The sequence below is a fragment of the Ursus maritimus genome, unplaced genomic scaffold (genome assembly GCF_017311325.1).
Source record: "Ursus maritimus isolate PB19 unplaced genomic scaffold, ASM1731132v1 scaffold_31, whole genome shotgun sequence".
In the NCBI taxonomy this organism is placed as follows: Eukaryota; Metazoa; Chordata; class Mammalia; order Carnivora; family Ursidae; genus Ursus; species Ursus maritimus.
In genome coordinates, this window is record NW_024425675.1 from 20,649,703 (window position 1) to 20,669,708 (window position 20,006).

At 45.3% G+C, this 20,006-nt stretch overlaps 1 protein-coding gene across 1 annotated transcript in view; it reads left to right on the plus strand.

Annotated features, from left to right (window-relative positions):
- FRMD4A (FERM domain containing 4A) overlaps positions 1–20,006 on the plus strand; it is a 746,022-nt gene that overhangs the window by 616,307 nt on the left and 109,709 nt on the right. Inside the window, 2 exon segments of the mRNA XM_040645388.1 lie at positions 4,544–4,628; positions 19,360–19,416. Coding sequence (XP_040501322.1) covers positions 4,544–4,628; positions 19,360–19,416 — 142 coding nt within the window.

The window sequence follows — 20,006 nt, forward strand, 5'->3', positions numbered from 1 at the left end:
TAGAAAAAAAAAAGAGGCAATCCCAGGAAGCTTTAATCCGGGAGTGGGGATTTTACAGCTGAGTTTATGGCCTGACTGTTGGTGTCTTTCCTGGCTGGTGGAGACAAACAGTTGCTCTTTTCCTGTCACCATAGTAACAATGAAGGCAGGGATCCTGAAATGAGGAGCCTGCTAACCAGAACTTGCTAGATCTCAACTGGGTGCCCCAGTGAAGATTTTCGAGCTGGTGAAATGCATAAGATCAGAGATATTCGGCCCCAGAAACTCACAGCAGCACCAAATACCCTTTTCATTCCCATCGCTCCTTTTTGCTACTAAAAGTCAGCATTCCAAATGTGACCCTTGTGTTTGTGACAAAATGAAATCAGCGGTCCATTTAATTAACACTTGCTGTAAATATTCAGTGATTCCCAAGTGCCAAGGGGGTGGATGTGAGAGGGAAGAGGAGGAGCGGGCCGTCCAGAGGAAGAAGGCTAACTGACATCCAGACATAGGACGTTGCTCACGCTGCTGCCAGTCAGAGGCGTCCGTGGGTTATAGGGGACGAGACTCCCCAAGGCTCCAGAGCCTTTTGATTATTTTATGTGCCCAAACACGTAGCAGCATAGCACGTACTTATTCCTGCTTCAGAGTGTCTGATACAGTGTCTCAGGTCTGGGCCAGGACCACTGCTGATGGTATTCAGGGAACAGGCTTAGCCAGGTCTGCCCTTGGCCTAGAACAAAGGTTGGCCCTTTGACTCAGAAGAAGCCATCAGATTCAGTCCTGCTAAATATGGCAAAGAACCCGTTTTAAAGCATAAGTTTGATTATTACTCAGGTACAGGTACTCAGGCATAGGTACTCAGGTACTCCCAACACATCAGGAGATGGTGACCGATGAAAAGACAGCTTACTATTCACAGTTTCCAGGAGGAGAGAGCTCACCGCACCAGGCGGGGCTGCCCAGGGACGCACCAGGGTTGGTCAGGAGGCAGAGGGAGTAGGGGGGAAATGTGGGGAAGAGCCTTTGTTTCATGGTTTCTACAGGAAGGAATGGGTGAGGCAGGGTAATCAGGTTTAGCATTGGCTACTTTGAATAATTACAGCAGGCTTAGGGCATAGGGTCTGGCCAGAGTTGTCTGGCCTGGCTCAGGCCCTGGGGTGAGAGGGCAGGAGGGCCGTGACCTGAAGTGTGAGAGCCCCACAAAGGAGCAGGAAGGGTGTGTGAGCTCTCTAGATTAGCTGGTCTGCATATGAAAGGCGAGCTCACACCTTTAAGGAACTGGTCAACCCTGGGAGGGGCCGTCCCTCCAGAGCAATCTAGGCCGCAGACGTCAAAGCACCAGAAACCCATGGTTAATACGGAGCCAGACTTGGAACTGTCCATGCAGACCCTGTGCATCTACAAGAAAGCATTCAGTTCCTTGGCTTTATCCAGAGACCTGGAATTTTCTTTGTGAACCAGGTCTTTGAGAAAGCATTGCCCACCCCCCCCCCCACCCCCCGCACCGGCACACTGGTTGTTAAGGAAATGCAACATTGCCACCTACTGGCAAAAATGAGGAGCTCTCGTGAAAATCAAAAAGAACAGAACCTGCTTTTAAAAAAAAAAATCCAGACTTTGTACCCAAACCATCAATGTGTCGCACTTCCCCAGAAGCTTCTTCCCCCTGGTGCTCCTGTACTTTGCCCTGAGGCTCCGTGTGTGGATTGAGATGCCTGAGGTCTCTTTTTCTCTGGACATTTTGATTCACGAGTTCCCTCATACAGATGGAAAGTACAGGGTTACAGAATAATAATATGACAGGCCTGGAGCTCACACAGTTTTCCAAGCTGTTTCTCAGTGATAAAGGTTAACGGGATATTGCTTCCCAGCTTCTGTCAAGAGGAGGTGGTTTATTTTTCCTCATCTCAGAGTATGTTATTTTCTCTACCTTCCTGCCTTGTGTCCAGCCAGACCCCTGGAACTTGGGGGACATGACTGCTGCTGCAGAGAACAGAACCTACCCTGTCCTTTCCCATTTCTGTTGCTAGAGCGGGGGTGGGGGAGTGTCATGTTTCCTTCTTATACTGTTGAGAAGAAGGATGACGGGTACCGAATGTCTTCACTCCTAAATTCTCAAGAATTGAAAGAAATACAGGAAAGACACAGGGTGTTGCTTTGAAAATTATGTGGCTTTGGACCCAACAGATTTAGACACAGAGTAGTTATTGCAGAACTAAGGTCACTCACTGGCAGACTCCAGAAAATTCTGCTGCTGTCCTGGCTGGAGGGGATCCGCAGCTTGCTTGTGCAACTTTCCACGTTGACAGTGAGCGAAGGGCAGGGGGGCAGGGCTGGGATGCGGCATATGAGCCCCCATGACCCGGAATCACGTAGCTCCTCCCCCTCCCACAGTGCCTTCTCTGCCCCTCTCACTGTTCCTCCCACAGCCAGCGGGGAGGGAAGCTAACAAGCAGAGTCTTTCGCTCCCAGACACTAAGCCCACCTGTGTGCCAGGCACTGTATTAGTGCTGGAGATACAAAAATGAATGGGATTTGGCCTCACCCTCCAGGAGACATTCACAGCCTAGAAAGAAGATGCCCCAGGGAGCAGAAAAGTACAGGACTCTGGGGCAGCAGGGCAAGCAGAGGAGGAGCCCAGAGAGGAGCTCTTCCCTGGGGGCTGTCAGCAGAGACCAGGAAAACAAGGTGTTTCTGAGTGAGGGTAGAAGGGGGCAGGAGTGGCTTGGGGTGTAGAGGATGGTGGTTTCTGGGTCAGAGCAATAGTTTGAACAAAGGCGCGAAGCAAGGTTCATCTATAATGGGTCGCGCTTGCAATTCAGCCTCCCTCGATCTCTCCCTTCCTCTCCTTCCTTCCTTCCTTCCTTCCTTCCTTCCTTCCTTCCTTCCTTCCTTCTGATTTTGCTATTCTGACTACCCTCACTCAAAAATCCTTCATAACAAATGTGGATTTTTTTTTTTTTTTATTAAATCCAATTTGACTTATTTTGTTAAAGACCTAGAGTTTGCTACTGCCTTTCAGGTCTCCACTAGTAGAGACAGGGAAGTTGTACCACTTTGCGGTTCCTTCAGGACCACTGCAGACCCTTTATGGAGGCCTCCGTGACCTAAAATAGCTACTCTTGGCAGGTGTTTTTTTTTCTTCTTGCAGGGAGAGACCGGGTGGCAGAGGTCCACCAGGGATCCTACTCATTCCCAAGCTTTGCAAGAATGAAGGCCATACTAAATTTCCAAACATTTTATATACTCTCACATGATAATTTTACGTATTAATATCTGTTGGTTGAAAATATCTGCTAGTATTTGAAGTTACTCTGGATTCATTCACAAATTGAAACTGTATGATATTAATCACAGCAGCCTCTGCATACACACTGGGAAAATGACAGAAGACATTATTGGTCTGCAGACAAGAGGTTGCAAACTGGTGGGCTTTGGGCTTGTCCTTGCCTAGGGATGTGTTTTGTGTTGGTTTGTTGTCTTTGCTATTGTTATTGTTGTTTTCATCTGAATGAGTTTCCAATATTTGACAGCGGCAGACTTGTTAGGTGGAGAACCACTGACCAGGTCCCTCGATCTTCTTATACAGTCTGGAAAACAGAAGCCCAGAGAGATGAAGTGATTTGCCCTAAATCATACAGAGCTGGGACCAGATTACTGGTCTCTTGACTTCCTCCCCAGGATTCTTTCCATCATACTGTAACACTATTCTAGAACATGGCACTTGTCTTCCCATTACACCTGCCACTGACGCTTCGGGGTAGCCCCAGTTTCCAGGAGGCAGGTATCCAGTGGCCCACTGAGGGCCTGTTCCCAGGCAAGGCTCTGCCTTCCATCACCCCCTCCCTGCACACAGCTGGTCCCTAGACAAATACAAGTGCCTAATCTGATTATGTGATTTAATAAACTCCAAAGTCGATGCATAAAGGTGCATTAAATGTAAATGTAAATAATTTCAGCATGTTTCATCATGAAAGAAATCTATAAGCTCCATCTGGATAAAAGTCCAATTCTCATTTGGCTTAATATGCATTAATACCACAGCATTAACAGCACTTGCCACAGTTCTCTGGATTCACAGAAAGCAAATCACACCTCACCACCTTTGGGAAGATAACGTCATAACCATTTCAAAGAAAAATAGGGCCCCCTTCTTCAATTGAGCAGAAGAAATTATCTTCAAGAAATCCAACCGAACTATGATTAGGACCAAAAAAAAGCAATGTATGAAAATCAAATAATATTATTAAAAAATTGGAAAGCGGCTCAGGATAAAGAAGGAGATGGTTGAGTTTAACCACCTCTGGTGGGAGGCCCAGCTTCTTGGCTCTGGTCAAGGTTGTCAGGCATGGCAGTCCTCATGTGCTAGAAAAGGGCTTGAAAAACTGCTTTCTTTCAAAGCTGAACCGTATGAAAACAACTGATCACACCTTTTTCTTTTTCATTTAGCATGGGGAGTTCTGGTCCTCGCGTCAAATCCTGTCACTCAGAAAACAGCTGCTTTTCGGCCTGATCTTCTGCTGTTTCTGTGGCTCATTAGCGTTTTTTTCTCTTTCAGGTTTTATATAGAAAGCATCTCATACCTAAAGGACAACGCTACCATCGAGCTCTTCTTTCTGAATGCTAAGTCCTGTATCTACAAGGTAGGAACTCTTTCTTCCCATTGAGTTTTCCATTGAAAGTTGAAAGTATCATTTGAAGCCAGAAATCCTAAGTTGTTGCCCCAATGTGATTTTATTGACTAGTAGACATAATTTATAAATGGATTGCTATAAATAAATGAGAACGTCCAGAAATGATATGATCCATTTAACAATGGGACTCTTCCTGATCCCATCACGAAGTTTTTGGCTCCTTGGAGGTGCACCTCTACCTGATTTTAGGGGTCCCCTTCTCCTGGCAGCTGAGATGGAGAGGAAACATGGACAGAGAGGGCAGATTCACTAGTCCACGCAGATAGGTCTCCTAAGGATGAATGGACTTTTTTTTTTTTTCCAGAAGTCTTTTTGGTTTATTCTTCTAGGTAAATGTTAGAAATACATTGTCAGATATAGCAAAACAAACAAACAAAAAAACAAACACACAAAAAACACCTAATTGGAATTGTATTGAATGATGGAGAGAAATTTGGAAGGGGAGGGAGAATATACAACTTTAAAACATTAACTCTTCCCATTCATAGTATGAAATGTTTGTCCATTTATTAAATTGTTTTTATGTCCCTTAGGTTCTATAGTTTGTATAGTTCTTTCTTTTTAATTAATTAATTAATTATTTTAAATTTTTAATTAAATTCAATTAGGTAATGTATAGTGTATTATTAGTTTCCAGGGTAGAATTTAGTGAAAACAGAGAGGGAGACAAACCATAAGAGACTCTTAACTATAGGAAACAAACTGAGTGTTGCTGGAGGGGAGGGAGGGGTGGGGGATGGGGTAACTGTGTGATGGGCATTAAGGAAGGCACATGATGTAATGAGCTCTGGGTATTATATGCAAAGGGTGAGTGGACTTCTTATAACCAAGTGCATGCATTATCTGACCATTTTTAGATATTCTGGCAGTATCTTTCAAAGGGATGCGATTGGTACTTTAGGTGGGCAAAACTTTTTAAGTGCACTAAAATACACATAAGATGTATCATTACAATTACTGGTAAGTATCCAGTTCAGTGATATTAAGTGCATTCACAGTGTTCGTACCTCCATCCATCTCCAGAACTCTGTTCCTCTTGCAAAACTGAAACTCTGTACCCACTAAACACTAACTCCCCATTCTCCCCACCCCCCAGCCCCCGGCCACCACCATCCTACTTCCTGTCTCTGTGAATTAGACTACCCTAGGGACTTCATATCCGTGGATCCTATAGTGTTCGTCCTTCTGTGACTGGCATAGTTCACATTATGACCTCAGGGTCCATCCACATTGCAGTGTGTGTCAGAATTCCTTCCTTTTTAAGGCTGAATAATATTCCATTGTATATAGAGACCACATTTTGTTTATCCATTCATCTATCAATGAAAACTTGGGTTTCTTGGACCTTTTGGTTATTGTGAATAGTGGTCCCATGAACATGGGCCTATAAATATCTCTTCAAGTCCCTGCTTTCAGTTTTTTGGGGTGTATACCAAAAGTGGAATTGCTGGATCATACGGTAATAGTACTTTTAATTCTTTGAGGAGCTGCCATATTGTTTTCCACAGTGACCATACCACATAATATTCCCACCAGCAGTGCATAAAGATTCCAATTTCTCAACGTCTTCTCCAACACTTGTTATTTTGTGGGTTGTTTTTTTTTTTTTAATAATAGCCATCCTAATGGGTGTTAGCAGTATCTCATTGTGATTTTGATTTGCATTTCCCTAATGATTAGTGATACCAAGCATCTTTTCATATGCTTATTGGCCATTTGTACATCTTCTTTAGAGACATGTCTGTTCAGGCACAACTCTTAATGGAGTGGAACCGCATCCCGTTCCCCATATGCTTGCAGTGTTCCCTTTCATTGGCCTACCCAGAATGCCCACATGGGTTGCCAGCACACACACCCTGCCTGGGGAGAGGGGCTTGCAGACACCACCGGGGCTGAGATCCTCTACCGGGAGCAGGTATTTGAAAGAAACACCCACACTGCTGTCCCTGGTGTGTCACGAATGCAACCTTCAGGGCACCTCCTCAGGTCAGCTCATTGACAGCCACAGAGAAGGACAGCCTGTCGCCCTGTGGCACACTGGGTGCTGAGTGATTTCTGTGAGTTGTGTGGCTAAATCTTCCCAACACTTAGAGGTGAATACTACTTTTCATCCCTGCTTCCCCTGGAAGGAAGATGAGGCACAGGGAAGTTAGGAGCTTCGCCCGAGGTCGCAGATCTACTGAATGGCAGCGTCAGTGGGGGCTGAAGCTGGCAACCTTGACCCCAGATCACGGAGCTCAGCCACGGGGCTGCTCTGAGCCCCAGAGGGCAGGCTCTCCCCCAGAGTGGAGAACGCCGCCAGAGGACTTCAAAGCTAAGAGCACTTGTGGTAAAGTGGTCAATGGCTGAGGAAAAAGTCTGAGGAGATCCCACCACCTATATTTTCAAGTTTAACTAAACCCTATTTTAGGGGATTGCCACAAACCCACCAAACATTAAAGCACACACACGAGTTGGATTGGTACATCAGCCACCAGTTTTTCTTCTGGAAGTACTTCAGCACATTCATTGCACAGAATAGTCCCTCCAAATGCAAATGTCCACAATAATGGAGGGCCTGGTGGGGATCAAATTCAACTCTGTGAAAGGACCTCCCTTGGTGACAGTTGCTGAGCCAGGGCTTAAACTGGGCTCAAACCCAGACCGCTCAGACTGCCGTATTTTGGGGTTTTGCTGAATGGGGGGAAAAGACACTAAATGCAGTTCCAGGAACTTGCAAATTCCTTCCTCTCTCTAAACACGTTTTCTCCTTCTAGCGTGGAACTAAGACCAGCCTTACATAGCTTGCAGATTGCAAGAGTCTCTGAGGGTTTTTGTTTAATGAATGTGAAGGCACTTTGAGAAAGTTCGGGAATAAAACGTGAGGCTGTCCACCAGGGGGCACACTGGGGCAGTAAATGCCTTGGAAATTCCAGTTCCCGAACTGAAGAAATCAGCTCCACCAAGTAAAAAACAGTGGCCCCAAATCGTGCTTGTCCAGACCCCTGGGGAAAAGGAGAGAAACAGTTTTTCACTCAGAGTTGTTCAAATTCAGTCCAGTCACAAATGCTTAGCTGGAGCTGCAGGCAGCGGTGTTTCTGAACACCGTGCTCACAGCAGACCCTGGGATTCATGGAAAATGAAAAAGGAGAAGAAATCCTTAGAATTTAACATGACAGGCCCTCCAGGGGGAGGTGGCAATGCCTGCAGAGCCAGCCACGTTTAGGACTGAGGCACACCCAGGATCAGCCTGCCTGCTGACCGGGCTGCTGTCTGGCATCCGGACCCCCAGCGGGCTCTTCTCAGGATCCCTACTAAAACTGGCTTCCCTGAAGTTTCTGTGGGAGACCAAGTAGGGGCCACAAGACCACCTGTCTCCCTCCTGTCATCAAAAATGATAGTTTCATTTGCATGCACTGACACTTCAAGCTTCTTTAACATTGTCACATATTATCTTATTTGAGCCCAAGGGGCAGGTAGAGCCAGCATCCTTTGCTTTAGGGAGAAAGAAACTGGTGTCAGAGAGGTTCAGTAACTTCCTCAAGGACGAAGGCCTGGAAGTGGTTGGACAGGCGATGTGGCCCAGTTTACATGGTTGTAACTGTGCCAGTGTTGGGGGGAGGCCCTGCCCCAGAGGGCAGCTGGGGGCTTCCGTTTGGAGTCCCGCACACCCAGGTTCCTGTCTAGCTCTGCTTCGTAGTCAATGCAAGGGATGGGGACACCTTCTTTGAGGTCTCCAAACTTAATTTTCCTCTTTGGTTGAACAGGAACATTAAAGGACCCGACCTGGGGCGCCTGGGGGAGCACACTCAGTTCAGCATCCAGCTCTTGATTTTGGCTCAATTCACGATCGCAGAGTCCTAAGATCGAGCCCCGGGTCCAGCTCTGTGCTCAGCACGGAGTCTGCTTGAGATGCCATCGTTCTGCACCGCCCCCCAACTCTCTGGCGTGCTTGCTCTCTCTCTCTAAATACAGAAATAAGTCTTTAAAGGACCCGACCCACACCCTTCTTGGGAAGATGAAGCAAGGTGAAGCCTGAGAGTTGCTGGTTAGCCCAGTGCCAGGCACATTATGAGCTCTGTTGTGGACGTACTGCTCACTTGATCCAGACCTGAATTGTTGCTCTCGGCTGGGAATCTCTGTGTGCCACCCATGCCACCCCCCAGCACTTCAGGGGCCTGGAGGAGCCCAGAGGGCAGCGCCAGACACACAGCCTGGACATGATGCTGGTACACAGGGGCTTCCGTTTACCCAGCGCAGGATTCATATCAGTCCCCTCCCTGTTTCTCCGGGACCCATCCCTGCAGTGTACCAGAATCTGAATTGTTCAGATAAATGAGCTCTTTGTTCCTGCTTCTTCCAATCACTGTTTCATTCATTTTTTTAAAGCATTAATACTTTTTATTTTTATTTTATTTTTTAAAGAGAGAGTGCAGGAGTGGGGGCGGGGGGCAGTGCAAGGTGAGGGGCAGAGGGAGAGGGAGAAGAGAACCCCAAGCAGGCTCCGTGCTCAGCATGGAGCCTGACATGGGGCTCAATCTCACAACCCTGAGATCATGACCTGAGCCAAAATCAAGAGTCGGATGCTTAATGGACTGAGCCCAGGTGCCTCTAAATTAATTAATACTTTTATCAAAGTAGTTATATGTAATGCAGTTTAAAGGCAGATGGGGGCACCTGGATAGCGGAGTCATTAAGCATCTGCCTTCGGCTCAGGGTGTGATCCTGGTGTTCTGGGATCAAGCCCCACATCAGACTCCTCCGCTGGGAGCCTGCTTCTTCCTCTCCCACTCTCCCTGCTTGTGTTCCCTCTCTTGCTGGCTGTCTCTCTGTCAAATAAATAAATAAATAATCTTTAAAAATAAATAAATAAATAAAGGCAGATGGTTCTAAGAGGCTCATTATGGGGGAAAAAAGTCCACCCCCAAGTCCCACCACCTTCAACAATTTTAGCTGTTTCTTCTGATTTTTGCCTATTTCCAAATAAGTTGGCACAAGGCATTAGTCCTTGATTATACCCATTTTAGATTTACTGAATTCCAACTGAGATGGGTGAAGATTCAGGTCTCCAATACAACCACCCACACTTTCCCGTTTCCCATTTTCCCAAAATGGTGGTAAGCCCAATTCTGGGTAAAAGCCACAACTGCCAGCATTACATGAGTGTGACTAACCCAAGCAGCATCCTCTGGTTGTGATTCCTTTTTTAGACAACCACTCATTTTAACTAAAGGTAATAGTTGCCTTGCTGTTACTTGTTTAGTTTCTATGGGCCCATCAGTTTTTTCCCGAGAGCTCCTACAGATTCCCAAATGCATGCCCACATTAATTTCCAAATGCATCGGGTAATTCATCCATTCCTCTCTTCAGTTTGGTTTTTGTTGTTGCAGCTTTTGTTTTTTGTCCTGGGACCTCCCTATAGCCCTCCTCCGTCCTCTCACTCCAGTCTGGACCTGGCCTCGTCCACAGCCCTTAGCACAGGACCCCCTTCCCCATCCTGTCTGTCCTTCACCCAGCTCTGGAGTGTGTCCTCTGTTTCCTGGATCCCGAGTCTCCCTGTGCCATTGTTTCACTGGAGAACATCCTCCAATAAATCCAGGGAAAGTGCATATGGGAAGTACAGTGCTTGGGTCCTTGCATATCTGAAGTCTTCTTTTACCTTTATATCTGATCGATAGTTTGAGTGGATATGGAAATAGAGAATAAAGACATCTCTCAGAATATCCAAGGTGTTGCTGCAGAGTTTGCTCCGGAGAAGTTTGCTGTGCCGTACATTGTAGGTGGACCCTCTCCACCCTCTCCCACCACCACCCATGGTATCTTTTAGGATTTCCTCTTTATTCCTCTTCATCTGAAATTTTAGGGCGGTATGCCTTGAAATGGGTCTTCATAAATCCACTAGGCTGTGTATTCGATGGGCACTTTTAGTCTGGAGATTGGTATTCTTCAGTTCTGGGAGATTTTTCTGTACTGTTTCTTTGATGATGTCTCTGTTTTCTCCGTGCTTTCCTTGCGGAACTCTTGTTAATTCGAGGCTGGGCACAGCCTCCTGCTTTGATACCTTGTATCTCCTCTTTTCCATCTCTATCTTTTTATGCTACTTCCTAGAAGATTTCATCAATATGATGTTTAATCTCTATTGGCTTTTTAACCTTTGTGATCCTGTTTTTAATTTCTGAGACTTCATATTATCTGATCTTTACATATATACGTTGTATTGTCTGTTATCCTGTTATTGCCTTTAAATTTTACATTCTCATCGTTTCAGTATTAATTATGCACGTTCTGTGTCCTTTCTGTTTCTTTTCAGTTCTTTTTTCTTTCCCCCTGCGTATTTCCTATTTGGTTTGGTCTCTGCCTTTCATATAGGAGAGTTGCCTCAATTGTCTGTTGATCTTTTCTATCCATCCATGTGGAGGAGTGAGGCGTCCGGTGGGGGTGGTCTCCTGGTGGATATCCCTGTGGACCGATCTACTGGCAAGCTGGTTCTTTCAGTAGGAAGCCCGAATGGCAGTGTTTGGGTGTCCTTCTCATGGCTCCCCATTCTCTCCAGAGGAGAATCTGCCCCGCTTCCTGTCTGGGTGCTCATCCTCCACTTCCTGTCTGGGCCGGTCCTCCACTTCCAGGGTGGGGGAGGGAACCCCTCCACTTGGGGTATAGACTCCCTTTCTAATCCTGGTGCTTTTGATGGGGGCCTCATTCCAGCTTCCTGTTCATCTTGTCCAGAGAACAAACCTCTGATCTTTCAAGAGCAGAAAAGTGAGGAAAGATGTTTCATTTTGTCATTTTCTGTTTGTCATGTTTTGTCTGTCATTTTCCCCAGACTAGGAGCACCAGCTTCCTGCCTTCTACTTTTTCTCCACTAGGAGGCAGAACCCATGACCCAGTGGGTTTCTCCCTCACATCCCCTTGCTTTATACTTTACAGTCCCCTGTTTTGCACAAAAAGAACAGGAAAATACAGTCATCATCAATCCAAGTTGCCGAAGATTAGAATATGGTCATGAGAGAACAGGGTTCTAATGGTGAACTTAAGTGGAGCAGGGGGAGATACAGAATGGGGGTCCCTGATACCCCACGCAGCCGCATGCTTGACAGCATTTCTGATTTTTTTTTTTTTTAAGATTTTATTTACTTATTTGACAGAGAGAGAGAGTGAAAGAGAGGGAGAGAGCATGAGCCAGGAGGAGGGGCAGAGGAAGAGGGAGTAACAAATTCCTTGCTGAGCAGGGAGCCTGATATGGGGCTCGATCCAGGAACCCTGTGATCATGACCTGAGCCGAAGGCAGACATTTAACTGACCGAGCCACCCAGGTGCCCTTCTGATGTGTTTTAACTCCTCGAGGTTACAGGTGGATGAGGGAAAGAAAATTTATGATCAAGGGATGGATAGAACTCATTTAGAAATGTGTGTCTTGTTCAGTGGAAAACTCCCATGGGAAGTCTACCCTTGATGTTGTGTGTTCCCTGGAAAATCACAAAAGAAAGCAGAGCTCTCCTGCCAAGTCTTCTCTCTTTGGATGTGGCTTCCCATGCCAAACTGAAGAAGCCCATATGCCAGCCCCACAGTAGGCAGTGGGCTTGTCACACCTGATGGGAGCAATTAAGTGGATGTGGATTCTAATCTCAGCTCCTGCCCCACCTTCAGGCTACGGGACTGAATCCTGCCTTCTCTCCACTGATAACGGGAAATTGCTGTCAAAATTAGTCACCACAATAATTTTCAAAAGTCTTGCAAACCACAAGTCCTAGGTCATAAAATATCAGTGTCTTTTTAATTTTTAAAAAGAAGGAATCCCATAGGTAATATGGGATTGACCACCCACTCTTAAATATATTTGTCACACTTAAATGCTTGGTCTCAACATTTATCCTGTCCACCAATGATAACCAAAGAAACAGAACACATGAGCACCATCTAAATGTGGACTGCAGTGTCCCTCTTTGGGTTGGAGGAAAAGTTGGCATGAGCATTCATCAGATTGAATTTTTATGGTCACTTTCCATGACCTATCACTAAACTAGGCATACAGCCAATGCTTAGAAAATTGTTTTTAATTGATTGCTTTCCAATCCCAGGGAGCAAAGATTTGCATATTTCCTATGAAATTAGCAAGTCTGGTGCCTGCATATACCCAGTGAAGAGCAGATCATGTCAGAAAAGAAAAAGCTTTAAATTCCTGCTTTATGTGGGCGGGGGTCTTGTCCCACCTTCTTTTCTGAGAGGTCCGCATTGGTCTGGGAGCTTCCCATGTTACTGAAATTTAGATAACCATCCTTGGGCCACATTCGCTATGTAGGGCTAAACACCATCACTCTTGAAATTAAAGTAAGTGGTCTTTATCCAAGATCTTCAAAGAGCTTTGCTAATGAGCAGATTCTATCATCTTGTCTGAAGCTGAGAGAAACAAAACCCGCAAATCAGGCCCCACAGGACAAAAGAACCAACATAAATACTAGTCTCAAAACCTTCAGAATCCTAGTCCTTATCTCTTAGTTTGATTATTGCAGGGTTAGTGTGAGTTAGTGTGTGTGCTCGCTCATATGACGGGTGTGGGGGGAGGACAAAAGGACAGAGAGGGACTTTCGTTTTCAATTCTAGAAACAGATTCACTTAGGCTCATCATCTTGGTGGTGCCCGTGACCTCTACAAGAGAGACTCCCCGGGTCATGATATGGGCTATAAACGAGGCAGCAGGAGGAATCGCTGGGCCGCAAATGAAATTATGGTGGCCCAGCCTGAGTGGCACGTACCCCAGTGGCTTATCAGCGAAACATGAAGTAACTTGACTGATGAAAAACTGGCAAAGGGCTAAGGAAGGTGGTTGTGCAAGACCACGTTGGTCCTGCCCCGCACCACAGCCCTGTTTGCTTGAGGCATCTTCATGCAGCCATTATGAGTTGTGCAATGAGCTGGGGCACGTACACAGGCGCAGGGAGGCCAACTGTGGGCATCAGGGCCACTTGGATGATACACTCACACACATAGATACACACACACACACACACACACACACACACACAACGCTGTCCTTCTCTTTAAAAAAATACGTCTTAACCAATGATTCCTATAAGTACTCAACAGTGCTGAACAGAGGCAACACTGGAGAGGTCAGATTATAAACCCCGGTGAGCCCGAATAATTATTACAGCCAGGGTATTTGTAGTGTGTCTTAGGGTTTCCAGATCACCCCTCTGTGTCCTCACCAAACTCAGTAAAATAATTGGACAAGAAATCATTATCCCCTTTCTCCTGATGAGGAAAATGAAACTCTAGGAGATCCAGCGATTTACTCAATGTCCCAGAGCTGTTGGGGAATGGGAACTAGAACCTGGAACTTCCCGGGGAGGGTAGAAATGATCTTGAGGATGGCAAGAAACCGTGACCTTTATGCATTTTGTGGTAAGAAGAGGGGTGGTGGTGGTTGGTGAAGGTTGACTGAGAAGAGCCTTGGGCCAGCCCTGCAGATTGTTCTAGGTGGACTTGGTGCAGATCATCCTCACTGAAATCTTGTCAACCTATCGTATGGTGATTAATCACGTTTTGTGTTATAATTATTGTATTCATTTTATGTGGAAAGTTGGAATTTCCGTCATTCCCGACCACAGAGGAATGCTTTTCATTAAGATCCTGGGCTGTGTGAAGACCACCACCAAGTCCCTCAGAGCGAGGGGATCGTGAAGAGGTCCTCCAGCTCTCGGTACTTTTGGAGAACGTCCATAACACCTGCCGCTCAAGGTTCTCCTGGGGCCATTTATTTGGAAATCTTGGAGACCCACAGATGGAAACCTTCCGGAGAATATTGTTCACAGTTACACTGCTGATAAATGACCTCAGGCCTCTTCCCTCAGCTAGTGAATCACCTGGGATCAAACAATGCTAAGTGGGAGGAAGTGGGGCCATCCTCCCCAACCCTGCTCCGAGCGCCCAGCACACACCTGCAGATAGTCATCAAAGAAAGCAGAAAACACATTATTCAGTATTAAGTAAAACAGACGCCCAAAGTACACCCCGAATGGCCGTAATAACTGGAAGGCATATTCCCTTCTACCGGCACCTTCCTCATACCCACGCATCTAAGGTAAAATTCTTATATGCCCATCAGACCACCCTGGATTCCCAGGCGAGATCGGAGCTCAGCAAACACCCCGAAGACGCGCCTCTCAAGTGGCTGTGAGAGCCTCAGGGGTGCAGAAGAGGGTCATACCCCAGCCTGTGTCATGCCAGCTGAGCAGCATCTAGACCCTGACGGGTCTTCTCCCGCTCCCCCTGTCCTGTGTTGTCCTCAGCTAGGAAAAACGCAGCCTGGTCTTTGCATGCCCTCTTCGTGGTCTCATTCAGCTTCTTTTCTCTGCTGGAGCAGAGACACATGAAAGATACCACCTCTGGATTGCCAGAGAAGTCACATAAGAATAGGGGAGAGTCATCTTTCGGATGTTAAGTGGCAGCATGGTGTCTGACAGGAGGGCCCCTGGAAACATCTATCCACCCCTCCACTCGGGGAACTCAACTTGTAGGAAATGTATGGGATGGGCAGAAAGTCTCGAACGCTGTTCCATCGCAGTGGACTTTAAAGATTAAATCCCCCGGGAGGGCCAGGTGTAAAAGGGGGGAGCGCATTATGAACAGGAGACGTCAGGGAATGGGGTAGAGCCTGCGTGGTAGGAACATATGTTCTTCACAGTTAGAACTGTGTCTTCCCACGTTCCTGTATTAGTGCTTCCACACGCCATTCAGATGTCTGTGCTGACTGAGGACAACAAGACGATTCTTGAGCTCAGTCAGCATTAGGTAGAGATGGTAAGAAGTAATGACGCAGCCCGCTTCCATCGGATTGTGCAAGCGCGTGTGCTGAGCCCCTTCAGTCTTTAATCCTTTTCCCTCTTCCTGGCCACGTTTTGACTCATCCTGTTTTTTAATATCTTCCCTGGGAGACAGTCAAGGTCAGAGAAGGTGAAAACTCACCCCAGTTGAAGGGGGAGGGTGCCCAGTTACCCTGAGGACAAGTGCGGTGAGGGAGAACTTGGGTAAATCGGGGCAGGCATTGCATTGTGCATTTTTGGTAGCTTGACTCTGAAAAATGGCACATTCCAGTTCACGTTCACCACCAGGTTCGTTTCTGACAGACTGTCCTGGAACTGTGTAATAGGCTGCATAAAATGAAATGAAATTTTAAAAGACCTTCCTCTGCCTTTACTACCCTGCTTCCCCACCCCACCCCCCAGCGGTACATTTTCATTTAGCAGATGAGTCAAATAATGACCTCAAAGCTATGTTCACACTTAAAAAGGTTGTTCCTGATGGCTGGTTTTGAGTTGCACGCTACATAAGCCTCTCGTCGAAGGTTAGAGATTAGCCCACCGTTGACCATTAGCTGCAACACGGGCGTAAATGTTTGACAGGAGAGCACACATCCCATATGGGGCCGGGCGCGTGAGTGCTCAGCACGTCCTTGGTGGGAATGGAAAGGAACGTCGTGCAAGTAGAAATGGGCCACTGTGGAAACCCTGGACAGTGTTTCTGTTAAATCATTTGCACACTGTTAAATGATTTACATTCTGATGGGATCTGGTAATCCCGGAAGGGCAATTCCACGCATTCCTCTGTATCCCAACCCTGACAGTCGATATCAATTACGGTGGCCATAAAGCTCTCTCAGCTGGTTACGCATAAAGAATTATTATGCCTGATTCTTCCATATGCTCTCCTTGGTTCTCTTAGCCCATACTTCTAAGGTGGTTCGGTAGCAAATATTATTATCCATCTTTACTGAGCCTGAAAGGACCCAAATGATATCCCTCCCTCGAAAGATACAGGCTTGCTTGAGTGTGTTGTTTTGAATTCCAGGATCCAATTGTGGGCCACCAAAAAAAAAAAAAAAAATTAATTAGAAAATCCATGAATCAGAGTTCAGTTTATAATTCAAGGGAAAAATAACTCTAGTTTTAGCTAACTTCAATGATAGATATGGTTCTGAGAATATGTTGGCTGAGACCAAGTCCTTATGTTTTTTAATTGAAATATAATTGACATTTAACATTATATTAGTTTCAGGTGTACAACATAATGATCCAATATTTGTGTATCTTGTGAAATGATCCCAATGTAGGTCTGGTTAGTATCCATCATCCCACATTTATATATTTTTTTCTTGTGTTGAGAACTTTCAAGATCTACCTCTCTTAGCAACCTTCAAATATATGGTATAGTAGAAACTATAGTCCCTGTGGTGAATATTACATCCTCAGGACTCACTTATTTCATAAACTGGGAAGTTTTTATCTTTTGGCCCCCTTCACCCACTTCCCCCTCCCCCCACCTCTGGCAACCACCAGCCCGTTCTCTGTATCTATGAATGTGAATTTTCTTTCTTTTGGATTCCATGTATAAGTGAGATCATATAATACTTGTCTTTCTCTGTCTGACTTATTTCACTTAACATAATGCCTTCTAGATCCATCCGTGTTGTTCTAATGGCAAGATTTTGTTCTTTTTTATGACTGAGTACTATTCCATTGTATATATATGCATATATACCACATTTTCTTTATCCATTCATCAATTGATGGACACTTAGGTTGTTTCCGTGTTTACAGTTGGCTGTCATAAATAATGCTGCAGTGAACCTGGGGGTGAAGACATCTTTTTGCATTGGTATTTTCATTTCCTTTGGACAAATACCCAGAAGTGGACTTGCTGAGTAATAAGCTAGTTCTATTTTTAATTTTTTGAGGAACCTACATTCTGTTTTCCATAGAGGCTGCCCCACTTTACACCCCCACCCACAGTGTACAGGGGTTCCCTTTTCTCCACATGCTCGCCAACACTTGCAATTTCTCGTCTTTTTGATATTAGCCATTCTAACAAATGTCAGGTGATGCCCTCTGAATCCTTATTGACTTAGGGGAATGCATGCACTCAAGGAGGTCACCTGCTAGACAAGAGTTTGGGGGATTGTTTCCGGCCTCCTCACTGCCACTAAGGCCTTGTGGCTTTGGGAGAGTCCCTTGACATTTTTGGATTTCTGATCTCAATTAAAGCAGAGGGCTGGGCTAGCTGGTGTCAAAGCCTGGTTTAGCTCTTATGTGCTGTGGTCCCGTCATCCACTATAGCATCTAGTGATATGAGGGAGAGAGAAAGATAAAAAGGACATTTCTACTGAAGTTTCACAACAGAAGTACATTTGTTCATTTGTTTATTATTTTTCTGTGTTGATGGACTCAAGAGTTCCCTCTGTTTTGTTTTGTTTTGTTTTAAGATTTTATTTATTTGACAGAGAGAGAAAGCACAAGCAGGGAGAGTAGCAGAGGGAGAGGGGGAGGGAGAAGCAGGCTCCCCACTGAGCAGGGAGCCTGATGCAGGACTCGATCCCAGGACCCTGAGATCATGACCTGAGCTGAAGGCAGACGCTTAACTGACTGAGCCACCCAGGTGTCCCAGAGTTCCCTCTGTTCTTAAGATCTGAACTGTATATGACAATTACAGTGTCATGCACTTAAAAGCTGTGAAGAGGGTAGATCTCATGTTAAGTGTTTTGTACCATATGATAAACACACGCACACACATAAAGGGACACAAGGACACTTTTGGAGGTGATGGATATGTTTATTACCTTGAATGTAGTGATGGTGTCACAGGTGTTTGCACACGTCCAAACTCCTCAAATTGTATATATTAAATGTGCAGATTTTTTGTGTATCAGTTACACCTCAAAAACCTGTTTAGAGAACAGATATGAACTATATACATATTGAAATATATATTATATATATATATATAAATTTTTTTCAAAAACCACAAAGAGGTTTATGTCCTTTTAAGACCATGTGCATAGATGATGATAAAATATTTAGGGAAAGAAGGAATAGGAAAGAAGCATTTTTAAACTTAGACTCTGTGGGACACCTGGGTGGCTCAGTCAGTTAAGCATCTGTCTTTGGCTCAGGTCAGGATCTTAGGGTCCTGGGATCGAGTCCCACATCGGGCTCCCTGCTTGGCAGGGCGTCTGCTTCTCTCTCTGCCTGTTGCTCCCCCTGTTTATGCTCTCTCTATCTCTCTCTGACAAATAAAGTCTTAAATAAATAAATAAATAAGTTAATAAATAAACAAACAAACTTAGACTCTGTGGCAGTGCTGGTCTGTAGAACTTTCTGCAAGGACAGAAGTGCCCTGTATCTGCTCCGACTCCATGGTAGCCAACAACTACATGGAACTGTTGTTTGAAAGCAATGAGGCCATTACAATGAGAAACTGTATTTTTAATTTCATTTCCTTTTCATTTAAAGAGTTACAATCCCATGATAACTCTTTTTTTTTTTCAATAAAGCCTTACTCCTGGTTCTAAGGTAGAGCTTACAAAGAAAACACAATTGGATATCAAATAACCTTACTCCATGGATGATCAGATTAACAAATTTGTAAAACAGGATTGGCCCACCACCTGATTTCTCAAGATTTAAAGATAAGGCCTTTGAGGTGACAGAAGACCCAGGACCACTGGGTCCCTTCTGGCTAAAAGCCGTGAACTGGATGTCAGGGAGCATTTGGGGTTAAGTCATTCAGACCATCGATATTCTGTGAGTGTTTGGGATTCTGGGGGACAACTCAGAAAAGGAAAACCGGGCCTTTTTGTGAAGAGATGTCATAAAGAAGTCATTGTTACAGTACCAAACTTACCTTCCTTGTTGGTTTTTCCTTTCAGGAGCTGATCGATGTTGACAGTGAAGTGGTGTTTGAATTGGCCTCCTATATTTTACAGGTGGGTTATTCTGCCCTCATCTGTGATTCCCAGAGCCATCCACAGAAGAGACAGGAATAAGATTTAGCACGCACAGCCAGCTCCATTTCCTCTCCCTATTCGTCATCTTAATTATTTATAACACTAACGGGAAGGAGCTACGCCATAGCAGTAAATAGGAGCTTCTGGTATTCCCAAGTTTTATGACGGTGTCTCTCTGCAGAGGAAAACTGTCTCTATATCGTCTGAGTCTGGGGGAAACTGAGATCATTCAGTGACTCCATTTTCTTCAAGTTTGGTGCCCTCCCCACTCTGGAAAAAGCCAGGAAAATAGGAGAATTCGTTGCCAAGAGAATCATTTCACACCCCATGGAAAGGCAAGGAAAAACTTTTAGCTTATGCGTAAAAGAGTTATTAATGAAAATTAGCAACAATGACAGTATTAGTCACACAGGCAAGATGAATTGAAAGAAGGTCATTAATTTATTTCTTCCACAAAGATTTATTGAACAACTACTATATTCAAGGTGTGATGCTAGATTCGTTAAAGGTTCCATGGTTCCTCTGTAGTATAATCGGGAAGGAGCCCACAGTACAAGACAGAACAAGAG